Source organism: Zophobas morio, unplaced genomic scaffold (genome assembly GCF_036711695.1).
Source record: "Zophobas morio isolate AGI-343-1 ecotype UQ-CSIRO unplaced genomic scaffold, CSIRO_AGI_Zmor_V1 ptg000004l, whole genome shotgun sequence".
NCBI classification, from domain to species: domain Eukaryota; kingdom Metazoa; phylum Arthropoda; class Insecta; order Coleoptera; family Tenebrionidae; genus Zophobas; species Zophobas morio.
Genome location: NW_026972109.1, coordinates 489353 through 512285, shown reverse-complemented (window position 1 = coordinate 512285; position 22933 = coordinate 489353). Strand labels below are relative to the sequence as shown.

At 35.1% G+C, this 22933-nt stretch overlaps 6 protein-coding genes across 10 annotated transcripts; 5 read left to right on the top strand and 1 right to left on the bottom strand.

The window, feature by feature from the left end:
- The first annotated feature begins 303 nt into the window (after window positions 1-303).
- LOC135133498 (medium-chain acyl-CoA ligase ACSF2, mitochondrial-like) lies at window positions 304-2325 on the top strand. Its single transcript, XM_064061938.1, has 8 exons — window positions 304-600; window positions 651-871; window positions 919-1036; window positions 1091-1335; window positions 1389-1548; window positions 1596-1849; window positions 1907-2048; window positions 2098-2325. The coding sequence occupies exons 1-8, from the start codon at window positions 304-306 to the stop codon at window positions 2323-2325; spliced, it is 1665 nt and encodes a 554-aa protein (XP_063918008.1).
- Window positions 2326-2623: 298 nt separating this feature from the next.
- Window positions 2624-4746, top strand: LOC135133887 (medium-chain acyl-CoA ligase ACSF2, mitochondrial-like). The gene is made up of 8 exons (XM_064062423.1): window positions 2624-2694; window positions 2746-3031; window positions 3081-3301; window positions 3356-3473; window positions 3525-3935; window positions 3983-4239; window positions 4286-4427; window positions 4492-4746. The coding sequence occupies exons 1-8, from the start codon at window positions 2651-2653 to the stop codon at window positions 4717-4719; spliced, it is 1707 nt and encodes a 568-aa protein (XP_063918493.1). The 5' UTR covers window positions 2624-2650; the 3' UTR covers window positions 4720-4746.
- Window positions 4747-8194: 3448 nt separating this feature from the next.
- LOC135133489 (medium-chain acyl-CoA ligase ACSF2, mitochondrial-like) lies at window positions 8195-9492 on the top strand. Its single transcript, XM_064061928.1, has 5 exons — window positions 8195-8281; window positions 8334-8720; window positions 8768-9024; window positions 9073-9214; window positions 9265-9492. The coding sequence occupies exons 1-5, from the start codon at window positions 8195-8197 to the stop codon at window positions 9490-9492; spliced, it is 1101 nt and encodes a 366-aa protein (XP_063917998.1).
- Window positions 9493-10092: 600 nt separating this feature from the next.
- Window positions 10093-12311, top strand: LOC135133485 (medium-chain acyl-CoA ligase ACSF2, mitochondrial-like). Its single transcript, XM_064061914.1, has 9 exons — window positions 10093-10133; window positions 10185-10482; window positions 10532-10752; window positions 10807-10924; window positions 10977-11221; window positions 11270-11435; window positions 11482-11738; window positions 11789-11930; window positions 11991-12311. The coding sequence occupies exons 1-9, from the start codon at window positions 10093-10095 to the stop codon at window positions 12216-12218; spliced, it is 1716 nt and encodes a 571-aa protein (XP_063917984.1). The 3' UTR covers window positions 12219-12311.
- A 3258-nt stretch (window positions 12312-15569) lies between these two features.
- On the top strand, window positions 15570-17824 carry LOC135136676 (medium-chain acyl-CoA ligase ACSF2, mitochondrial-like). Of its 3 annotated transcripts, XM_064066090.1 has the most exons (9): window positions 15574-15623; window positions 15709-16071; window positions 16121-16341; window positions 16401-16518; window positions 16570-16980; window positions 17033-17280; window positions 17331-17385; window positions 17428-17472; window positions 17527-17824. In XM_064066090.1, the coding sequence occupies exons 1-9, from the start codon at window positions 15615-15617 to the stop codon at window positions 17740-17742; spliced, it is 1686 nt and encodes a 561-aa protein (XP_063922160.1). In that variant the 5' UTR covers window positions 15574-15614; the 3' UTR covers window positions 17743-17824. The 3 variants fall into 3 exon arrangements, with proteins under 3 accessions (XP_063922168.1, XP_063922160.1, XP_063922151.1); XM_064066098.1 differs by having other exon boundaries at window positions 15570-15623; window positions 15761-16071; window positions 17331-17472; XM_064066081.1 differs by having other exon boundaries at window positions 17331-17472.
- Window positions 17748-20672, bottom strand: LOC135136622 (phosphopentomutase-like). 3 transcript variants are annotated; one of them, XM_064065993.1, is made up of 8 exons: window positions 20445-20672; window positions 19637-19960; window positions 19407-19575; window positions 19008-19360; window positions 18831-18962; window positions 18272-18779; window positions 17997-18223; window positions 17748-17944 (listed from the first exon to the last, which is right to left on the bottom strand). In XM_064065993.1, exons 1-8 carry the CDS (start codon window positions 20498-20500, stop codon window positions 17842-17844), a joined length of 1872 nt encoding a protein of 623 aa, XP_063922063.1. In that variant the 5' UTR covers window positions 20501-20672; the 3' UTR covers window positions 17748-17841. The 3 variants fall into 3 exon arrangements, with proteins under 3 accessions (XP_063922063.1, XP_063922074.1, XP_063922070.1); XM_064066004.1 differs by lacking the exon at window positions 20445-20672 and adding an exon at window positions 20035-20346; XM_064066000.1 differs by lacking the exon at window positions 20445-20672 and adding an exon at window positions 20209-20345.
- Between the last annotated feature and the right edge of the window lie 2261 nt (window positions 20673-22933).

Below are 22933 nucleotides of genomic sequence, written 5' to 3'. Positions count from 1 at the left end.
AAAGGCAGCTAATTAGCGGCAGTTTTTTTTGAAAATTTATGACGTTATTTTGAATTGTTAGTTGGTTGTCTCGTAACATTAATTTTCCATTTATTCGTATGTGTACCAGATAACATGAACGTGAAGCTAGTAATCAATTACTTGTGCCAGCTTACGATATTGTGCGCAAACAAAACCTAACGAACAACAAGTAAATAAAATGTTTAAAAACAGCGACATTTCGAAAAATTTTAAAACGACAAAGTGACCTACATTAAACAGAAATAACACTTTTATGCACAAAAAAGTTTCAGAAACTCGATCATGCACTCCACAAAGCCCAGTTATATACACAAAATCGGTGAACAGCCTTTGAAATACACCACGATTGGACAACTTCTGCAAGAAACGGCCGACAAGTTCGGCGAACGAAAAGCGGTCGTTTCAGTACACCAGAACGAATTTTTGACGTTCTTTGAGCTTTTACAAAAGGCGGATAAACTAGCTGCAGCTTTCAAATTACTAAATTTGGAGAAAAATGACCGTTTGGGAATATGGGCTCCGAATTTATTGGAATGGTACATAACGATGATGGGGTGTGCAAGAGCCGGTTTGATTGCGGTTAGCCAAAAAACCACATTTGCTAGATCAAAAAATTCGTTTTTCTTTAGGTGTACCTAAATCCGGTTTTTGAAGCCCCAGAGATGGTGTACTGTATTAACAAAACCCAAATCAAAGCTTTAGTGTGCGCTGATAAATTTAAACAGCGCGATTACTACGAGTTTTTATTAACTATAGCCCCAGAGTTGGTAAACTGCGCCCGTGGGAATCTTCAAAGCGAAAAAGTACCATCCCTGAAAACCGTGATTCGTATCAGCGAAACAAATAAACGGTACTTTTAACGGTGCGCTATTTTCAACTAATTGTCAATTTTTCCAGCGGTACTTACAATTTTCGCCAAATTTTGGACCTAGCGAATGATAGTGAAGTCGCTAATGTACAGAAATTCCAACAGTGTATTAGTCCAGATGATGGCTGCAGTCTCCACTTCACTTCAGTAACACTTTCCTAAAGTGTAAATATTTAATTTTTACCCCACAAATCGTTTCAGGGAACCACAGGAAAACCAAAAGCGGCTTTAACCAGCCACTACAAAATGGTAAATAATGGTTTCTTTATAGGTAAAGGAATGGATTTGTCCCGCAAACACCACACACTTTGTGTCCAGGTACCACTATTTCATATTTTTGGTACCGATATTGCAATCATGGTGGCTTTAAATCACGCTAGCACTGTAGTTTTGCCAACAGACGGGTACCACCCGAGTAAAACTTTGGACGCAATCAAAAACGAAAAGTACCTCACTATCAATCAAACACAGAGTACGGTTGTAATTTTTGAAAATTTAGGTGTACGGTGGTTTATGGTACTCCTACGATGTATACTGACTTAATTGAAACTCAAGAAAAACGCAAAGAACGTATATCTGCAGAGATAGCTGTGATAGCTGGGGCTCCAGTTACACCATATCTGATTGAACAGATTTCAAGAAATGGGTGTAAAGTTGAAGTAAGTTAAACCCTTGTTGTTCTAGAAGCTTAGTTTTTGTATCGCAGCTGCTCTATGGGCTATCAGAATGTACTGGAATAGTGTTCCAGTCAGTACTAACTGACACTAAAAAAGCGTCAGAGCTTGTGGAGTACGTACAAGAACATTTCGAGGTTAAAGTAATTAATGAAAGTGGTGGTGCAGTACCTTTTGGTACCGCTGGTGAACTATGCGTACGGGGTTATGGTAACATGTTGGGTTATTGGGAAGACGAAGAGAAAACGAACGAAATGCTAGGAAAAGACGGCTGGCTCAAAACTGGGTCTGTTTTTTCACTCCTTATTCGTATTATAATTATTATCAAGGTTGCTTTTATCAGAGACCAGTTCATTCTCGAGGAAGATGGAAGCGGACGCGTAGTCGGGAGGTTAAAAGATATGATCATACGAGGAGGAGAAAATATTTTTCCCAAAGAAATCGAAGAATTTCTGGTTACACATCCCGAAATTCTCGAAGTACAGGTAAGTAGTACCGTACAAGAGAAATCTAATTAATTATCTTTGTTTTTAGGTAATAGGTACACCACACAAAAGGCTCGGTGAAGAAGTCTGTGCGTGTGTGAGAGTTAAACCACAGGCAAATTTAACCCTTGAAGACATCGCAACTTTCTGTAAAGGAAAGTTGGCGTATTTTAAAATTCCGACGAAAATGCAAATTTTTGATTATTTTCCTCGAACAATGTCAGGGAAGATTCAGAAATTTAAGCTTAAGGAAACGCTTTCAGAGAAAAATCTTTGAAGATGGTTGATTTTAAATTGTAAACCCACCTTTGTTATTAAAATATTCGTTAATAAAATGTTGGTACTGGTAGTTTTTAGTTTTAACGCGTACTTCATGCATATTTAGTAGCAGTAACTGATAAGTGGACTGAAAGACATCAAGGACACTTCAGAATATTTGTTTTATTACAGGTTTTTTGAAAAAGAAATATTGCTATTTTGAATGATAAACAAATTTACGCACACTAAATATGAATATACTGATAAATATACGACAAGCTAGTTACACCCAAGTCATTTCTGTTATATGTGTCCACTTAACTAACAACACTAAATCAGTGAAAATGTTTTCAAAAGGAGACGTTTCGAAAAGTTTAGAAGCATCTAAGTGAGAAATTAAAAACCGAAATTCACATTTTCATAAACACAATATTTTCAGAAAACCTAGTTATATACACCACATAGGTGAACAACCTCTAAAATATATCACAATCGGGCGACTTTTGGCAGAAGCAGCCAACAAATTCGGCCAACGAAAGGCCATCATTTCAGTCCATCAGAATAAATTTTTGACGTTCTCTGATCTTTTACAGAAGGCTGATAAATTGGCAGCAAGTTTGAAAATACTAAATTTGGAGAAAAATGACCGTTTGGGAATATGGGCTCCGAATTTGATGGAATGGTACGTCACCAAGATGGCGTGCGCACGAGCTGGTCTGATTTCGGTCAGCAAAACAGCCATATTTATCACTTGAAACAACTTTTTTTCTTTAGGTATGCGTAAATCCTGTTTTTGAAGCCTCGGAAATCCAATATTGTATCAACAAAACTGAAATGAAGGCTTTGGTGTGTGCTGATAAATTTAAGCACCATGATTACTACGAGACTTTGTTAACTGTGGCCCCAGAACTGGACCAGTGCGACCCTGGCAAACTTCAAAGTAAAAAAGTGCCATCTCTTAGAACAGTTATTCGCATCAGCAAGGAAACTAAAAGGTACTAGCTAACGAGTCACTTTAAAGTTTTAACTAACAGTACTATTGTTTCTAGAGGTACTTACAATTTTCACGAAATTTTGGATCTAGTTGCTGACACTGAAATCGCTGCAGTACAAAAACTGCAACACAGAATCAGTCCAGATGATGGCTGCAGCCTTTATTTGACTTCAGTTGAGTAACTTGTTTAGTTTGAACGATAAATTAATACGACGACGTTTCAGGGAACCACTGGACAACCAAAAGCGGCTTTAGCAACCCACTTCAAAATGGTGAATAATGGGTTTCTATTAGGAAAAAGACTAGAACTAGCCAGCAAGCCTCACACAATTTGTGTACAGCTACCACCTTTTCATATTTATGGTACCCTCGCTGGAATCGTGGCGTCGTTACATCACGGTAGTACCATAGTTTTACCAACAGATGGGTACCAATCCGATAAAACTTTCGACGCAATCAAAAACGAGAAGTGCACGGTGATTGTTGGAACTCCTACAATGTTTGTAGATCTAACTGAAACTCGACAAAAACGAAAAGAATCTATATCTGCAGAGATAGCTGTCTTAGGTGGTGCCCCAAGCTCACCACATCTGCTACAACAGATTATAGAAATCTTAAATATTCCTAAAATTCATGTAAGTGAATTATTTGTTTTTCAATATGTTTGAACTTTGTGTTTCAGTCGGTCTATGGTCTAACAGAATGTGTTGGATCAGTGTTTCAATCAGTGCCAACAAAATCTACAGAAAAGTGTCCAATACTTGTGAACTATTTACAAGAACATATGGAGGCTAAAGTCATTGATGAAAATGGTAGTGTGGTACCTTTTGGTACTCCTGGAGAACTATGCGTACGAAGTTATAGTAACATGTTGGGTTACTGGAATGACGAAAAGAAAACTAATGATATGTTAGGGCTAGACGGTTGGCTTAGAACTGGGTTTGTTTTGTCCCATATCTAACTTCATTCTAATAATGTTTTTTAGAGACCAATTCACTCTTGAAGAAGATGGAAGTGGACAAGTGGTCGGACGAATAAAAGATGTGATTATACGAGGAGGAGAAAATGTGTTTCCAAAAGAAATCGAAGAATTTCTGATCACACATCCAAATATTTTGGAAGTGCATGTAAGTTATAATGTATAAATATAATGAGTATAATAATAACTAAATTAACTATTATTCTTTTTAGGTGGTTGGTACACCACATAAAAGGCTAGGGGAAGAAGTGTGTGCGTGTGCGAGAATTAAACCACAATCAAATTTAACCCTTGAAGACATCGTAACTTTCTGTAAAGGAAAGTTGGCGTATTTCAAAATTCCCACGAGGATGGAAATTTTCGACAGTTTTCCTCGAACAGCTGGAGGGAAAATCCAGAAACTTAAACTTCAAGAAATGCTGTATGAACGAAATTTTTAAAGAAAATTTGTAATGGTATTTTGTTATTAATATAATAAAAATTGGGCGAAGGTTATTTCAACAAATAAAAAAATAAATCCATTTTTTCGATTTTTTGCAATTTTTGTTTTCTGATAACCTCTATTAAGTAAAATCCACTGGCGTAAATAAAGGTCCCACAGCTTTTTTGACTTTAATTTTCCAGTTCTTCAATCTTTCATTTTTTTGTTGCACTTTTCAACTTTTGAATTTTTCAATTTATTGATTTTGCAATTTTTCGAATTGAGTTTCTCGAGTTTTCAATTTTTAATTCTTCCATTTGCAATTTTTCAATCTTACAAACATATTTCATGTGGAAATTTCATGTAGAGAAATGAGAATTTTCTTTTTTAATTCCCACTGAATAAAAAATTCATCCTCATACGAATTTCCCATTTTATACATGTTTTAAGTGTCATGTTGCGAAAAGAAGTTACACATATTAAAAGAAAAAGGCAAATGTAAGCCCACCCACCCACCCTATCTCAATTGTGATGATGTTTTTTTATTCGCCGTGAATCAAGGGGGCGGAGCTTAAGTGCAAAATACTTATTTCTTAACAATTTGACAATTGTTTTGAGTATCGTGCTGTTCAAAGAATACTATGTATATTAAGAAAAAAAAGGGAAAATATAAACCCCGCCCACCCACCCCATCTCAATTATGGTGATTTTTTATTCTTACAAACTTAAAACACGTTTAAAATGAGAAAAAATCATCACAATTGCGATAGGACGGATGGGTGCTCGATTTTGCAATTACGCTCCACCCATCGGTCTGACAAAGAATAAAAAATTCATCTCGATTGGTATCGAGACGGATGGGTGGAGCTTCTCTTTTCGTTTTCTTTTTTAATTAATACACTTAGTTTTCGTTGTATAACACGATTACTTAAGAACATATTTCAGATGGTAATTTCTCGTAAGAAAATAAAGATTTTACAATTAAGCTCCGCCCCTCCGCTTAACGACGAATAACAAAATAATCAAAATTGAGACAGGGTGGGTGGGTGGGGCTTATAATTTGTCCATTTTTCCTTAATAAACGAAGTCCTTTTTCCCAACAAGAAACTGAACATGTTAACCATTTTGTTGTTAAAAAAAAAAACTATATATTAAAGAAAAAACAAAAAAATGATTAAATTGTGATTGGTTTTTCATTCCTAGTCAGACCGAGGGGAGGAGTTTAATTGTAACATCAAAATTTCTCTAGAAAATTCTACCCATTTAAAAACATAGTTCATAAGGTCATTTTTTGTAGAGAAATGAGAATTTTATAATTAAGCTCCACTTTTCAGCTCACGATGAATAAAAAATTCATCACAAATTATACTTTGTCCATTTTTCCTTAATATACCAAGCCTTTTTTCCGAACAAGCAACCGAAAACATGTTAACTATCCTGTTGTTGAAAGAAAACTCTGTATATTAAAAAAAAAGACAAGGATTAAACCCCACCCACCCGCCCCGGTCCCGATTGTGATGAATTTTTCATTCGTTGCTAGCGCGAGGGGCGGAGTCTCATTGCAAAATACATATTTCTCTGCAAAAATTTACCATTTTCAGGTGATTAAAAGTATAGTACAAACGGGCATTACAAATCGAAAAACTACAAACTCGAAAACGAAATATTGTAAATTCGAAATACTGGAAATCAAAAAATCGGAAAATCGGATAATTGAGAAATCCAAAAATTGCAGAATTGAAAAATTTGAAATTTGGAAAATCGAGGAATTGAAAAATGAAAAATTTGAAGAATAAAATACACCAACGAAAAATTGTAAAATCGGAAGAAACATTGAAAAAAAGGAAATGAATCGAAAAATTGTGAATAAAATTAAGAAAATTTAAAAATCCTAAAAATGGAAAATAAACATAAAGAACCTGAAATTTGAGGAAACAAAATACTCAATTAAAATTAATCGCGATTAACTTTTAATTCGCTTTCCATAAACCGGACTAAGGTTGCAAAAACCAAAAACTATGAAACCGAAACTTCCAAAAATGGAAAAACTGAAAAATGAAAGAACATGAAAAACATCTCAAAAATTGGTTAAAGATAAATATAAAGCGGGATTTTTCGAAAAATAAGATTTGATTTTGCGAATTTTATTACAACCATTATATCATATTATTTAAATCACATGACACTTTGGATAGGATTTATTCGGCAAAATTTTGAGATGACGTCATCAATTTTTTGGAAGGGGATAAACGACTAAATTTTGCTTAACGATATACCTACCATGATTACGATCACCTTAAAATATTTACAGAGTAATCGGCTTTGCAATTTCAAAGTTATATTGCAAAATATTGTTATTCAGTTTTGAATTTTTTCCAAAAATTCTGGATGTCTAGGGTGAAAATTCGACACAGTCAGAGACAGACAGAGAGCCAGAAAGGCAAACGGACAGACACGGAAACGCTACGCTCAAAAAGAAAAAATAAATAATTATGTTGGAATAAAATGCGAGGAATTAGTGAAATTCTTTCGCTATGAACTAATTTATTTCTAAAACGACTTCACGTTTAACAAGTCAAGGATAGGTACTTGACGACAGTAATTTGAAATTGTTATTTTGAACAGTCGTCTTATCAGTTTGTAACAATAATTCTCCATTTACGAATACTAAACCTATATGCATCACGTAAGTTAAGTATTATTTATCTCCACTTACGACGTTACAAGTAATTATAAAAAATCAAAATCTACTAACAACGCATTTACGTGTTGTTTACAGAAAGCGATACTTTGGAAGATGTCGAAACTATTAACACAACATTGGCTTTCAGAAAATCCATATACAATGTATTCTACTAAACCAAGTTACGTACACAAAGTTGGCGAACAGCCTTTAAAATATGTCACAATTGGACAACTTTTAGAAAAAGTGGCCAAAAATTTCGGCGACAGAAAAGCCATCATTTCAGTCCATCAGGACAAATTTCTGACATTCTCTGAACTGTTAGACAAAACTGACAAAGTGGCTGCAAGTTTCAAACTATTAAACTTGGAAAAAAATGACCGCTTGGGATTTGGGCCCCAAATTTACTGGAATGGTACATAACGATGATGGCATGTGCAAGAGCTGGGTTAATTGCGGTTGGCAACAACACATTTTATTTAACATATTTTTTAAACAATTTTTAGGTATGTTTAAACCCGGTTTACGAAGCTCCGGAAATAGAGTACTGTAATAATAAAACCCAAATTAAAGTTTTAGTGTGTGGTGATAAATTTAAACACCGCGATTATTACGAGACTCTGTTGAGTATAGCTCCACAACTGGAAAAGTACGACCCTGGGAAACTTCAAAGTAAAAAAGTACCATCGCTTAAAACCGTCATTCGTATCAGCGACGATTTTAAACGGTACTTAATAACGAAATAACTGAATTTTGCACTAATTCTGTGGTTTTCTGTAGTGGTACTTACACTTTTGACCAAACTTTGGACATGGCGAGTAGTACCGAAATCGAAATTATACAACAATTGCAGCTCACTATTAGTCCCGATGACGGCAGCAGCCTCCATTTCACTTCAGTGAGAATCATGTTCATTTTAACCCACCAATACTTATTCAACGGTACTTCAGGGAACCACGGGAAAACCCAAAGCGGCTTTGGCCACCCATTTCAAAATGATTAATAACGGATTCTTGATTGGAAAAAGAATGGAATTAGCTGGCAAACATCACACAATTTGTGTGCAGGTACCACTTTTTCATGTGTTGGGTACCGTCGAAATTATCATGGCTGTTTTACCAACAGACGGTTACCAAGCCGAGAAAAGTCTGGACGCAATCAAAAACCAGAAGAGCACTGTGATCACTGGAACACCTACGACGTTTCTAGACTTGATAGAGACTCAAGAAAAACGGAAAGAACCTGTATCTGTAGAAAAGGCTCTCCTAGGTGGTGCCCCAAGCTCACCACATCTGTTACAACAGATTATAGAAATCTTAAATATACCTAAATTTCACGTAAGTGAAGTGTTTGTTGTTTTATATGTTTTAACTTAGTGTTTCAGTCGGTTTATGGTCTAACAGAATGTGTTGGATCAGTGTTTCAATCAGTACCAACAAAATCTACAAAAAAGTATCCAGTACTTGTCAACTATATACAAGAACATATGGAGGCTAAAGTAATTGATGAAAATGGTGTTGTGGTACCGTTTGGTACTCCTGGAGAACTATGCGTACGAAGTTATAGTAACATGTTGGGTTACTGGAATGACGAAAAGAAAACTAATGATATGTTAGGACAAGACGGTTGGCTTAGAACTGGGTTGGTTTGTCCCCTATCTAACTTCATTCTAATTTAAATGTTTTTTAGAGACCAATTCACTCTTGAAGAAGACGGAAGTGGACAAGTGGTCGGACGAATAAAAGATCTAATTATACGAGGAGGGGAAAATGTGTTTCCAAAAGAAATAGAAGCATTTCTGATCACACATCCGAATATTTTGGAAGTATATGTAAGTATAAATATAAATATAATAAATAAATTAACTGTTATTCTTTTTAGGTGGTAGGTACACCCCATCAAAGACTAGGCGAAGAAGTGTGTGCGTGTGTCAGACTTAAACCACAATCAAATTTAACACTTGAAGACATCGCAACTTTCTGTAAAGGAAAGTTGGCGTATTTCAAAATTCCCACGAAGATAGAAATTTTCGATAGTTTTCCTCGACCACTTGCAGGAAAAATTCAGAAGCTTGAACTTGTAAAAATGCTGTCTGAACGGTTTCTTTAAAGAGGAATGCATCCAGAAAAACATATTTTATGATTCAATGACTTCATATTTTTTCCTTTCACTTTTTGTACTTTATTGTGCATGTAATTTAGTTCCAAATAAACTTATCAAATTCTTGTCTTCCCTCTCAACTAAATTCCTACGCAGACTATGGTATTTTCCTCACTCCTACGACATCAAATCGAACAGTTTGCTAGTTCTAAATGGATATAAATAACATAACTTCAAACAAAGCTCTCTTGAAATTTAAACGCTATACGCTGTATTATCATTTTTTGATTTTTAAACTAACTCAATATGATAAAAACACTCTTCCAGTTTATCAAATCAATGAAAAACATATGTTTAAGTTGTCCAAAGGTAACTAATCAGTGGATTGAAAGACACATTGAAGGACACATTAGAATAGTTATCTAACTACAAATTCTTAGAAATTTTAATGTTGTTTTCAATAGTAAATACGCAACACTCATTGTCAATTTACGAACAGGACAAGTGCATCTTGCTTGACGACAAACTAAGTATCTACAAGTCATATCCATTATTTGTGTCCACTTACGATATTGCAAGTATAGAGAAAAGACCGAAACTTGAGTAAACATGTTTTCAAAAGGCATTTCGAAAAGTTTACAAACAACTAAGTAACCAACTTGAAACTGAAATTAACATTTTTAACAACCAAATACTTTCAGAAAGTCTATCAGAAAACCCAGTTATATACATCACATCGGTGAACAACCTTTACAATATATCACAATCGGACGACTTTTAGAAAACGCAGCCGACAAGTTTGGCGACAGAAAAGCCATCATTTCAACACACCAAAACCAATCAGTGACGTTTTCTGAACTTTTACAGAAGGCGGATAAACTAGCCGCAAGTTTCAGATTATTAAATTTAGAAAAAAGTGATCGCTTAGGAATATGGGCTCCAAATTTGATAGAATGGTACGTCACCAAGATGGCATGTGCACGAGCTGGTCTGATTTCGGTGAGCAAAACAGCCATATTTATCACTTGAAACAAATTTTTTTCTTTAGGTATGCGTTAATCCTGTTTTTGAAGCCTCGGAAATAGAATTTTGTATCAACAAAACTGAAATAAAGGCTTTGGTGTGTGCTAATAAATTTAAGCACCATGATTACTACGAGACTTTGTTAACTGTGGCTCCTGAACTGGAAGAGTGCAACCCTGGTAGACTTCAAAGTAAAAAAGTGCCATCTCTTAGAACAGTCATTCGCATCAGCAACGACACTAAAAGGTACTAGCTAACGAGTCACTTTAAAGTTTTAACTAACAGTACTATTGTTTCTAGAGGTACTTATAATTTTCACGAAATTTTGGATCTAGCTGTTGACACTGAAATCGCAGCAGTACAAAAACTGCAGCACAGTATCAGTCCAGATGATGGTTGCAGCCTTTATTTCACTTCAGTTAATTTATTTTTTATTTTGTACTATAAATACTTATTCCACGACGTTTCAGGGAAGTACAGGACAACCAAAAGCGGCTTTAACCACCCACTTCAAAATGGTCAATAATGGGTTCTTGTTGGGAAAAAAAATAGAACTATCCAACAAGTATCATAAAATTTGTGTGCAACTACCACCTTTTCATATTTATGGTACTCTCTCTGGAATCGTGGCATCGTTACATCACGGTAGTACCATAGTTTTACCTACGAACGGTTACCAACCCAGTAAAGCTTTGGACGTAATCAAAAACGAAAAGTATGTCACTACCATAAATCAAATATTTTTGTAATATTGAAAATTCAGGTGCACGGTACTTATTGGAACTCCTACGATGTATATAGATCTAATTGAAAGTCAAGAAAAACGCACAGAACCTATATCTGCAGAGATAGCTCTCATAGGTGCTTCTCCAGCCTCAGATCATCTGTTAGAACAGATTATAAAAACCTTGAATATACCTAAAATCCGTGTAAGTTAACTGTTTGCTTTTCTCCATACTCAGTTTCGTGTTTCAGTTGATCTATGGACTAACAGAATGTACTGGATCAGTGTTTCAATCAGTACCGACAGGAATTAAAGAAGAATCTCCAAAGTTTGTGAAGTACGTACAAGAACATATGGAGGTTAAAGTAATAGATGAACATGACCAAACGGTACCTTTTGGTACTCCTGGAGAACTGTGCGTACGAGGTTATAGTATCATGTCAGGTTACTGGAAAGACGAAGAGAAAACGAACGATCTGATAGGACAAGACGGTTGGCTTAGAACAGGGTTTGTTTCGTTTCGTATCTAATTTCACTGTAATGTAAATTTTCTATTAGAGACCAGTTCACTCTTGAAGAAGATGGAAGTGGACAAGTGGTCGGACGAATAAAAGATCTGATTATACGAGGAGGAGAAAATGTGTTTCCAAAAGAAATCGAACAATTTTTGATCACACATCCAGATATTTTGGAAGTGTATGTAAGTTATAATGTGTAAATGTAATATAATAATAACTAAATTAACTATTATTCTTTTTAGGTGGTTGGTACACCACATAAAAGGCTAGGGGAAGAAGTTTGTGCGTGTGCGAGAATTAAACCACAATCAAATTTAACCCTTGAAGACATCGTAACTTTCTGTAAAGGAAAGTTGGCATACTTCAAAATTCCCACGAGGATGGAAATTTTCGACAGTTTTCCTCGAACAGCTGGAGGGAAAATCCAGAAACTTAAGCTTCAGGAAATGCTGTCTGAAAGAAATGTTTAAAGAAAATTTGTAATGGTATTTTGTTATTAATATGAGTTGACAGGCAAAAAATTGTGCGAAGGTTATTTCAACAAATAAAAAAATAAATCCACTTGCTCGATTTTTTTTGCAATTTTTGCTTCCTGATAACCTCTATAAAGTAAAATCCAGTGGCGTAAATAACGGTTCCACGGCTTTTTTGACTTTAATTTTCCAGTTCCTCAATCTTTCATTTTTGTGTTGGATTTTTCAACTTTTGAATTTTTCAGTTTATTGATTTTGCAATTTTACGAATTGAGTTTCTCGAGTTTTCAATTTTTAATTTTTCCATTTGCAATTTTTCAATCTTTCATTTTTGTTTTCTACAATTCTGCGATCTCTTCGAGTTTTCATTTCTAAATTTTCCAGTTTTCTGATTTTCCAACTTTCGGACGTTTCAATTTTTAGATTTTGAAGTTTTTCGATTTGAAATTTCAGACGAGTTTTGTACAGTACAATCCAAAATTATTTTTTTTATTATAATATCTCTTATTCTTTGTGCCAAAAAAATGTTGAAAGAAAACTACGTACATACAGAAAAAACAAAGATTAAGCCCCACCCGCCCACCCGGATCTCGATTGTGATGAGTTTTTCATTCCTAATCACACCGAGGGGCGGAGTTTAATTGTAACATCAAAATTTCTCTACAATATTCTACACTTTTGCAAACATATTTTATATGGTTATTATAATTTGTCCGTTTTTTCTTATTATACGAAGTCCTTTTTCCCAACAAGAAACTGAAAACATATTAACTATTCTGTTAAAAAAACTCTATACTTACATTAAAAAAAAACAAACAAAAGATTAAACCCCACCCACCCGCCCAGATCTCGATTGTGATGAGTTTTTCATTCCTAATCAGACCGAGGGGCGGAGTTTAATTGTAACATCAAAATTTCTCTAGAAAATTCTACCCTTTTAAAAACATATTTCGTGTGGTAATTTCTTTTAGAGAAATGACGATTTTGTAACTAAGCTCCACCCTTCAGTTCACGATGAATAAACAATTCATCACAATTATTGAGAATCGGTGGGTGGGCGGGGCTTATATTTTGTCCATTTTTTTTTTCTTAATATACGAAGTCTTTTTCCCAACAAGGAACTGAAAACATGTTAACCATCCTGTTGTTAAAAAAAACCTATATATGTATTAAAAAAAATGATTAAACCCCACCCACCCGCTCCGAACTCAGTTGTAATGATAATTTCATTCCCAATCAGACCGAGGGAAGTTTAATTGTAATATCAAAATTTCTCTAGAAAATCCCACCCTTTCAAAAACATATTTCATTTGGTAATTTCTTGTAGAGAAATAACGATTTTGTTACGAAGGTCCACCCTTCAGCACACGATGAATAAAACATTCATCACAATTGAGAAAGGGTGGGTGGGCGGGGCTTATCTTTTATCCATTTTTTGCTTAATATACAAAGTCGTTTTCCCTACAAGAACTTGAACATGTTAACCATCCTGTTGTTAAAAAAAACTATATATTAAAAAAAAAACAAAAAAATGATTAAATTGTGATTGGTTTTTCATTCCTAGTCAGACCGAGGGGAGGAGTTTAATGGTAACATCAAAATTTCTCTAGAAAATTTTACCCTTTTAAAAACATATTTCATATGGTAACTTCTTGTAGAGAAGTGAGAATTTTATAACTAAGCTCCACACCATGAATAAAAAATTCATCACAATTGAGAAAGGGTGGGTGGGTGGGGTTTATAATTTGTCCATTTTTCCTTAATATACGAAGTCTTTTTTACGAACAAGGAACTGAAAACATGTTAACTCTCTTGTTTTTAAAAAAATTCTATACTTATATTAAAAAAAAAAACAAAAATCGATTAAACCCCACCCACCCGCCCGGATCTCAATTGTGATGGATTTTTCATTCCTAGTCAAACAGAGGGGAAGAGTTTAATTATAACATCAAAATTTCTCTAGAAAATTCTACCCTTTTAAAAACATAGTTCATGTGGTAATTTTTTGTAGAGAAATGAGAATTTTGTAATTAAGCTCCACTTTTCAGCTCACGATGAATAAAAAATTCATCACAAATGAGAAAGGGTGGGTGGGCGGGGCTTATATTTTGTCCATTTTTCCTTAATATATCAAGCCTTTTTTCCCAACAAGCAACCGAAAACATGTTAACTATTCTGTAGTTGAAAGAAAACTCTATATACTAAAAAAAAAAGACAAAGATTAAACCCCACCCACCCGCCCGGTCCTAATTGTGATGAATTTTTCATTCGTTGTTAGAGCGAGGGGCGGAGTCTCATTGCAAAATACATATTTCTCTACAAAAATTTACGGACATTACAAATCGAATAACTACAAAGTCTAAAACGAAATATTGTAAATTCGAAATACTGGAAATCAAAAAATCGGAAAATCGGATAATTGAGAAATCCAAAAATTGCAGAATTGAAAAATCTGAAAATTGGAAAATCGAGAAATTGAAAATTGAAAAATTTGAAGAATGAAATAAACAAACGAAAAATTGTAAAATCGGAAGAAACATTGAAAAAAAAGGAAATTAATCGAAAAATTGTGAATAAAATCAAGAAAATTAAAAAATCCTGAAAATGGAAAATAAAAATAAAGAACCTGAAAATTGAGGAAACAAAATACTCAATTCAAATTAATCGCGATTAACTTTTAATTCGCTTTCCATAAACCGGACTAAAGGTGCAAAAACGAAAAATTATGAAACCGAAACTTCGAAAAATGGAAAAATTGAAAAATGAAAGAACATGAAGAAACATCTCAAAAATTGGTTAAAGATAAAAATAAATCGGGATTTTTCGAAAAATAAGATTTGATTTTGCGAATTTTATTACAACCATTATATCATATTATTTAAATCACATAACATTTTGGATAGGATTTATTCGGCAAAATTTTGAGATGACGTCATCAATTTTTTGGAAGGGGATAAACGACTAAATTTTGCTTAACGATTTACCCACCATGAGTACGATCACCTTAAAATATTTACAATATTTCAGGGTAATCGGTTTTGCAGTTTCACAGTTATATTGCAAAATATTGTTATTCAGTTTTGAATTTTTTCCAAAAATTCTGGATGTCTAGGGTGAAAATTCAACACAGTCAGAGACAGACAGAGAGACAGAAAGGCAGACGGACAGACACGGAAACGCTACGCTCAGAAAGAAAAAATAAATAATTATATTGGAATAAAATGCCAGGAATTACTGAAATTCTTTCGCTATGAACTAATTTATTTCTAAAACGACTTCACGTTTAACAAGTCAAGGATAGGTACTTGACGACAGTAATTTGAAATTGTTATTTTGAACAGTCGCCTTATCAGTTTGCAACAATAATTCTCCATTTACGAATACTAAACCCATATGCATCAGGTAAGTTAAGTATTATTTATCTCCACTTACAAGTAATTATAAAAAATCAAAATCTACTAACAACGCACTTACGTGTTGTTTACAGAAAGCGATACTTTGGAAGATGTCGGAACTGTTAACACAACATTTTCTTTCAGAAAATCCACATACAATGTATTCTACCAAGCCAAGTTACGTACACAAAGTTGGCGAACAGCCTTTAAAATACGTCACAATTGGACAACTTTTAGAGGAAGTGGCCAAAAATTTCGGCGACAGAAAAGCCATCATTTCAGTCCATCAGGACAAATTTCTGACATTCTCTGAACTGTTAGACAAAACTGACAAAGTGGCTGCAAGTTTCAAACTATTAAATTTGGAAAAAAATGACCGCTTGGGAATTTGGGCCCCAAATTTACTGGAATGGTGCATAACGATGATGGCATGTGCGAGAGCTGGTTTAATTGCAGTTGGCAACAATCATATTTTATTTAACAAATTTTTTTAAAAAATTTTAGGTATGTTTAAATCCGGTTTATGAAGCTCCGGAAATAAAGTACTGTATTAACAAAACCCAAATGAAAGCGTTGGTGTGTGGTGATAAATTTAAACACCGCGATTATTACGAGACTATGTTGAATATAGCTCCAGAACTGCAAAAGTGCGACCCTGGGAAACTTCAAAGTAAAAAAGTACCATCGCTTAAAACCGTCATTCGTATCAGCGACGACTTTAAACGGTATTAAGTATAATAACGAAATATTCTGAATTTTGTACTACTACTGTGGTTTTCTGTAGAGGTACTTACACTTTTGACCAAATTTTGGACATGGCGACTAGTACCGAAATCGGAATTATACAAAAATTGCAACTCACTATTAGTCCTGATGACGGCTGCAGCCTCCATTTCACTTCAGTGAGAATCGTTTTCATTTTAACCCATCAATACTTAGTCACGGTACTTCAGGAAACCACAGGAAAACCCAAAGCCGCTTTGGCCACCCATTTCAAAATGATTAATAACGGATTCTTGATTGGAAAAAGAATGGAATTGGCTGGCAAACATCACACAATTTGTGTGCAGGTACCACTTTTTCATGTGTTTGGTACCGTCGGAATTATCATGGCAGCTTTAAATTTCGCCAGTACTATAGTTTTACCAACAGACGGTTACCAACCCGAGAAAAGTCTGGACGCAGTCCAAAACCAGAAGTGCACTGTGATCACTGGAACGCCTACGATGTTTCTAGACTTGATAGAGACTCAAGAAAAACGGAAAGAACCTGTATCTGTAGAAAAGGCTCTCTTAGGTGGTGCTCCAAGTGCACCACATTTGTTAGAACAAATATTAAAAACCTTAAATATGTCCAAAGTTAATGTAAGTTAATTCGTTGCTTGTCTACATGATTTATTTAGATTTTATGTGTTAGTCTGTCTATGGACTAACAGAGTGTACAGCGTCGGTATTCCAGTCAGTACCAATTGAAAATTCTCCATTTCTTGTGTACTACCTACAAGAACATGTCGAGGCTAAAGTAATAAACGACAAAGGTGAAATGGTACCTTTTGGTACTCCCGGTGAACTGTGCATAAGAGGGTATTGTAACATGCAAGGTTACTGGGAAGACGAAGAAAAAACAAACGAAATGTTAAGCAAAGACGGGTGGCTCAAAACCGGGTTTGTTCAGTCTTTACTTATTTTAGCATAATTTAAACACGTCTGACTAGGGATCAATTCATTCTTGAGGAAGACGGTAGCGGAAAAGCGGTCGGAAGACTAAAAGACATGATTTTACGAGGCGGAGAAAATATTTTTCCCAAAGAAATCGAAGAGTTGGTGGTCACCCATCCACTAGTTGTGGAAGTACAAGTAAACTATAATTTATATAAACAAAAACACTAAACCAACCGTCACTATTTTCAGGTAATAGGTACACCACACAAAAGACTAGGGGAAGAAGTGTGTGTCTGTGTGAGAATCAAACCCCAGTCACACTTAACACTGGAAGAACTCGCCACTTTCTGCAAAGGAAAGTTGGCCTATTTCAAAATACCCACGAAAATGGAGATTTTCGAAAATTTTCCTCGAACCGCATCGGGGAAAATTCAGAAATTTAAGCTCCAAGAAATGCTTTTGTAGCTGTATTTTGTGATTAACACGAGGTGGTATTTTCTTTATTGTAACGAATTAACTAAACAAGTAAAAAGCGTCTAATACACTATCTAAAGTTGTACAAAATTAGTCATGCTTTGCTATCAACTCGTTTTTTTCTGGTTCTAAAAACTCTGCGATTATCCCTTCAACCATTTCCATTAACGTGTCTAAAATAGCCTCCTGATTCCTAAATAGATACAATTAAAATTGGTTGATTTATCACTAAATAAATCACTTACGATTCTCCAGGAGTGGCACACATTTCGGTATAGTATTTAATTTTGGGCTCGGTACCACTCGTCCTCAGCGTACAAACTAACCCATTACTAAAATTAAAAGTAATCATTTGATTACTCTCGGATACCGGTAAAACGGCCTTCTCATCAGCTTGACTGTTATCAAATCCCATCGTCAAATCCCTAACGGTACTAATTTCGTACTTCTCCTCCAGAATTCCCGTGGGGTACTAAAAACCGACTTTTATTTTTTAAATCGTCACCGATGAAACTAACACCCTTTCCGTTCCTTTATAGTCTCGCAACCTTTTAAAAATACTCGTAATCTTGTCGGCTTCATAACAGATAAAGTACGAATTGCGAGACACATGATAACCGTATTCGTCATAAATCTCTCCTAGCTTATCCCCTAGAGTTTTTTTATCATTGTACAAATATGACGTAAGAGTCGCTAGCTGAAACGCCGCCGACACGCCATCTTTATCCAAAACAGCAGTACCGCAACAAAAGCCGATGGCCTCTTCAAACGCGAAAATGACCTTCTTGCCCTCTTTCAACAAGTCGTAGGTTCGATTACCCATCCATTTGAAACCAGTGAGAGTATCGATGTAGTTGAACCCTTCTTTGTACGACATGGAGCGGAGAATCATCGAACTTACGGTACTAGAGAGCATGTAGGTGTTTTCTAGGGGCTCGTCGGGGTACTTGAGTTTGAAACAGTACAAACACCACCACCCTAACAAAGCGCCGAGTTCGTTACCCGTAAAAACCCTCCATTCGCCGCTTCTGTAACAACACAATTAGTTAAAGTCGTACTTTTACACAGTAGGTGAGTACCCTTCGTTTTTTTCGGCAACTCCCATTCGATCCGCGTCTGGATCATTGGCGATTATCACGCGACTTCCATTTGCGTCGGCGGTACTAAATGAGAGGTCCAAGCTGCTTTTGCCTTCTTCGGGATTGGGGAATCTGGAAGATCGCATTAGGTGGAGTTAGCAAATTGTGGGTTTATACTTGACGGTGGGGAAATCCGAGTGCGGGTCTTTTTGCTCCTCCACCGGTACCATTCTGACTTTAATTAAGTCAAAAACTTTTGCGACGTAGCGGTACCCCACTCCGTGCATCGCGGTATAAGTGAAGAGTACTTGAGCCGTCTCATTGATTTCTTTGTGTTTTGGTAAAATTGTCTCTTCGATTGTGTGCAGATAGTCGTTTAAAGTTGCCTCTAAAGGGTCACTTAAAAGTGGGCTGGTACTAAGTACCGACGTGTCCCATGATGTTTCTAAAGGTTTTAAATTGTTTAGAATATTTTCTTGGATTTCGTGGTCTACGGGTGAGACGATTTGTGCGCCGTTTGACCCATACACCTGCAAGTGAAGTCAGTGGTGGTACCACACACTTAGTTATAGTTACTTTGTAACCGTTGTCTTCTTTGGGGTTATGGGACGCCGTTACCATAACACCTATGGCACATTCGTACTTGGCGACGGTAAATGGGACGAAGGGTGTTGGTACCACCGCACTAAACAGTCTAACGATGTAATCTCTATGTAAAAAAATACTAGCTGTGAGCTCGGCCCACCTAAAACATTGAAACTAACTTGTGTGTCTGACTATAACACTATAACACTGTACCACTATACCTTTTGCTGTTATGTCGCCCGTCGTACCCAATCACGATCCCATTTTCTTTCAACAAATCCCCCTCATGTTGCTCTAAATAGTTAAGTAACCCTTGCGCTGTTTGAATGATCACTAGATCGTTCATGGCGGCGTACCCTGCCCCCATTTTCCCCCGTAATCCCGCCGTCCCGAACGATAACCGATCAAGCAACAATTTGGACAGCTCATCGTATTTTTCTTCGTGGGCTAAGCGCTTGATGGTAAGTGCGGTTTGCTTGTCCCGGTCCCATTGCAGCCATTCCTCGACTTTGGCCTGGATTTCGGACAAACTCCCCGTCATTCCGCTGCAAAATGACGCGATTAAGTAACAAGTCAGAGGCTATCTCTGTACTACTGTGTAGTGATGTGGCTCACGCACTATTGCGTCACGAAAACAACCACGATTTTTAAAAAATTTTCGAAATATGGTAATTCTGATTGTTCCACGGAGTTATTTCTGTCGCAATTAGAAACCGGCGTAATTGGTGGTGTTAGCACGAATGTCGTAACTAACAGTGATTCACGCAAGAAATAAAATGAAAGGTAAAAGAACCTGGTGTAGATAAACGTGGTGATACACTAAAAATAAAAAACCATCTGCACTGAAGCGTCACTTGTAATACTATGTTCGGTTAGGAAGTGCCGAATCTTATCTCAGTCTGATAACTACAGGGGTCCCGGCTGCAATCGAAATCCAGACTACGCAAGTGACAACTTCGCAACAAATTCAAAAACGTCACAATGAAGTGTGACTTTTCGGGTTTTTGTTTGCAAAAATAGTGCACTTACGTGGATAAAGGGGTGAGTGTGAGTAGGTAGTGAACGCGTTGGCATCCTCGGGCCATTCCAACCCGAAACTGTGGCGACTTTTCGCCGACTTGACAATGCCACACACCGGGTGTGGTGTCTTTGTTGCGCTGAAATTAATTCATAATTTCTGTAGCACAATCAATTGATAGGTCAAAAAGTTTCGGTTTGAATTAGCGCAAGAATGCTCGTGTTGCAGTCGCAGTGGAAACGTTTTCGAGAAATGGATTTTTGTAAGTCAGCTTTCAAAAATTCGTGCTATTCGAATTATTTGTGTTACGCAGTAATATTTTTTTTCGCGAGGTAGTTAATTACACACAAGGAGATAATAAAGTTTGCAAATAATAAAAAGCGAAAATAATATTACGCTATGCTGCCAAATCCGATAGTTACATATTTAAATGTTGAAAGATAACTGCACTTTTATTCGAGTGTAAACACCGTCAGAATTCGTTTTACTATTGTTGTTTGTTTCTATTTTTATGTTTGCAGTTTTTTCGAACTAAAAAAAAAAAAATGGAAAATTCCGGACTGTTTAAATTTTATAGCTGGAATCTGTTTATTGTTGATGTTTAGCTTGGCGAAAAGCCAGAAAATCTGAAACCGCTTAATTCTTTCAACCTTGCTAGCTCAATGAATAACCTAATTAGCACATATATGTACAACATCGCACAATTCGCGTTTTAACTAACCGAGTTTTCAATGTTAAACGTTGATAACAAAATAAATGAAGTGTTGAGTTTCGCAGTTTTGTGTGGCAACAATACTGTACAGGTTGCCGATAACACAAACATGAAGTACGTATTCCCGTTTTATTAATCTATATTCAGAACGTTATTTTGTGTACACTAAAATTTACTATCACCCCTTATAATGCCATCGTAAAATTTTCTATAATAATGTTCTAACTATACGATAATTATAATCTGGTATTTAAGTTTTTCTAACTATAAAACAACTGAACTTAAAATCGTATTTTAATATACCGAGTGTCTATAAAATCTAATTCACCAGAATTTTCAAACAAAAAATACTTCAGATTTTTTCAAATACAACATTCTGTATTTTATTACCGCATCTTACACTATTTTTGTTCTCTTTGTTTGGTTAAAGGGAAAATATTGTAACAGAGATTTTAAAAATAACTTTACTGCGTTTTTTGTAAACCACTGCATTTAAAAAAAATAAAAAAATCTAAATAACGTGGCAACGTCGCACCGGAATTTCAAAAATAAATTATGGCTTTAGAGGTTAGGAAGAAGCCAATGAAACTATATAAAAATATATAGGGTGTTGTTTTTAAAAAACCTAAGTCGTGTGCTGTGTCTCAATAATACTGAGATATCAAGGACGCGCGCTTAGTAACTAAACCGAACAATTTTTATTTTTTCAGTGGCCTAAATGTGATAAATGTGACGATACTGCAGAATTAAAATAACCGGAAATTCTGAATATATATTTTTTCCTAAATGAAAAAATGCTTTAAAACATTAAAATATATATATATAATGTTTCAAAATTATTTTAAAACATTTTGATACAAAAATGGCTTAAACAACTTACCCCTTTTCATTTGAAATACAAAAAATGCTCATTTAAAAAACATACTCATCATATTATTTTGTAAACTCCCTCAACGAAACCAAATATCATATGTTAATTAGAGCCAACTTTGAATCAAAAAATTTTCGGCGACATTTCGGAATAACTTTCTCTGTATGTTCTTTTTTGTTACATTCGCTAAATTTAATCAACGATTATTACCATAATACGAGTAATAAAAAGTAGTTGTTGTTAATCTTTATTTCTTAATTAAAAAAAAAATCTTTCAAGTATTATTATACTAAGTTATTTTGTGATAATAATCGTTAAAATAATTCCCTTGATAATCAATTTCCGTGAAGCAACAACTTACTTATTTCACCACTACTTATTTCTAATCCGATATAGATCTTTAGATGATTTATTAAATTTGATATAAAACTTATCTTAAAAGTGAAAAAAAAATCCTGTCTGTTTTAATTTGAGGTTGTCGAAAAAATTCGGTTTGGAAATGAAATTTTTGACACATCTTAAAAATTTCCATATTCTGAAAAAATCTACTAAAAATTCCCGTTATTTTTGAAAAAGTTGCCTCTAAAAACCACCAAAAATGTTTGAATAGGTTTCGATAAGCTGATGAAAAATATACTGTGTTTATGATTCCGGACAAGATTTTTGAAGCAATACGCCTGAAAATCAAAAATAGCCGAAATTTTCACAATTTTGAAAAATGGAACTTGCAGAACAGTTGTCTAAAAAAACACAAAAAATTCTGGAATTGGATCTCGACGTGCTAATTCGAAAAATATTGTGTGTTTATGATTCCGAAGCAAGAGTTTCCAACCAAGTGGTTTGAAAATAAAATTTTTGAGAAATCCTAAAAATTGCCATATTTTGTTGGACGATTCTGAAAAAATGGTACAACTTAA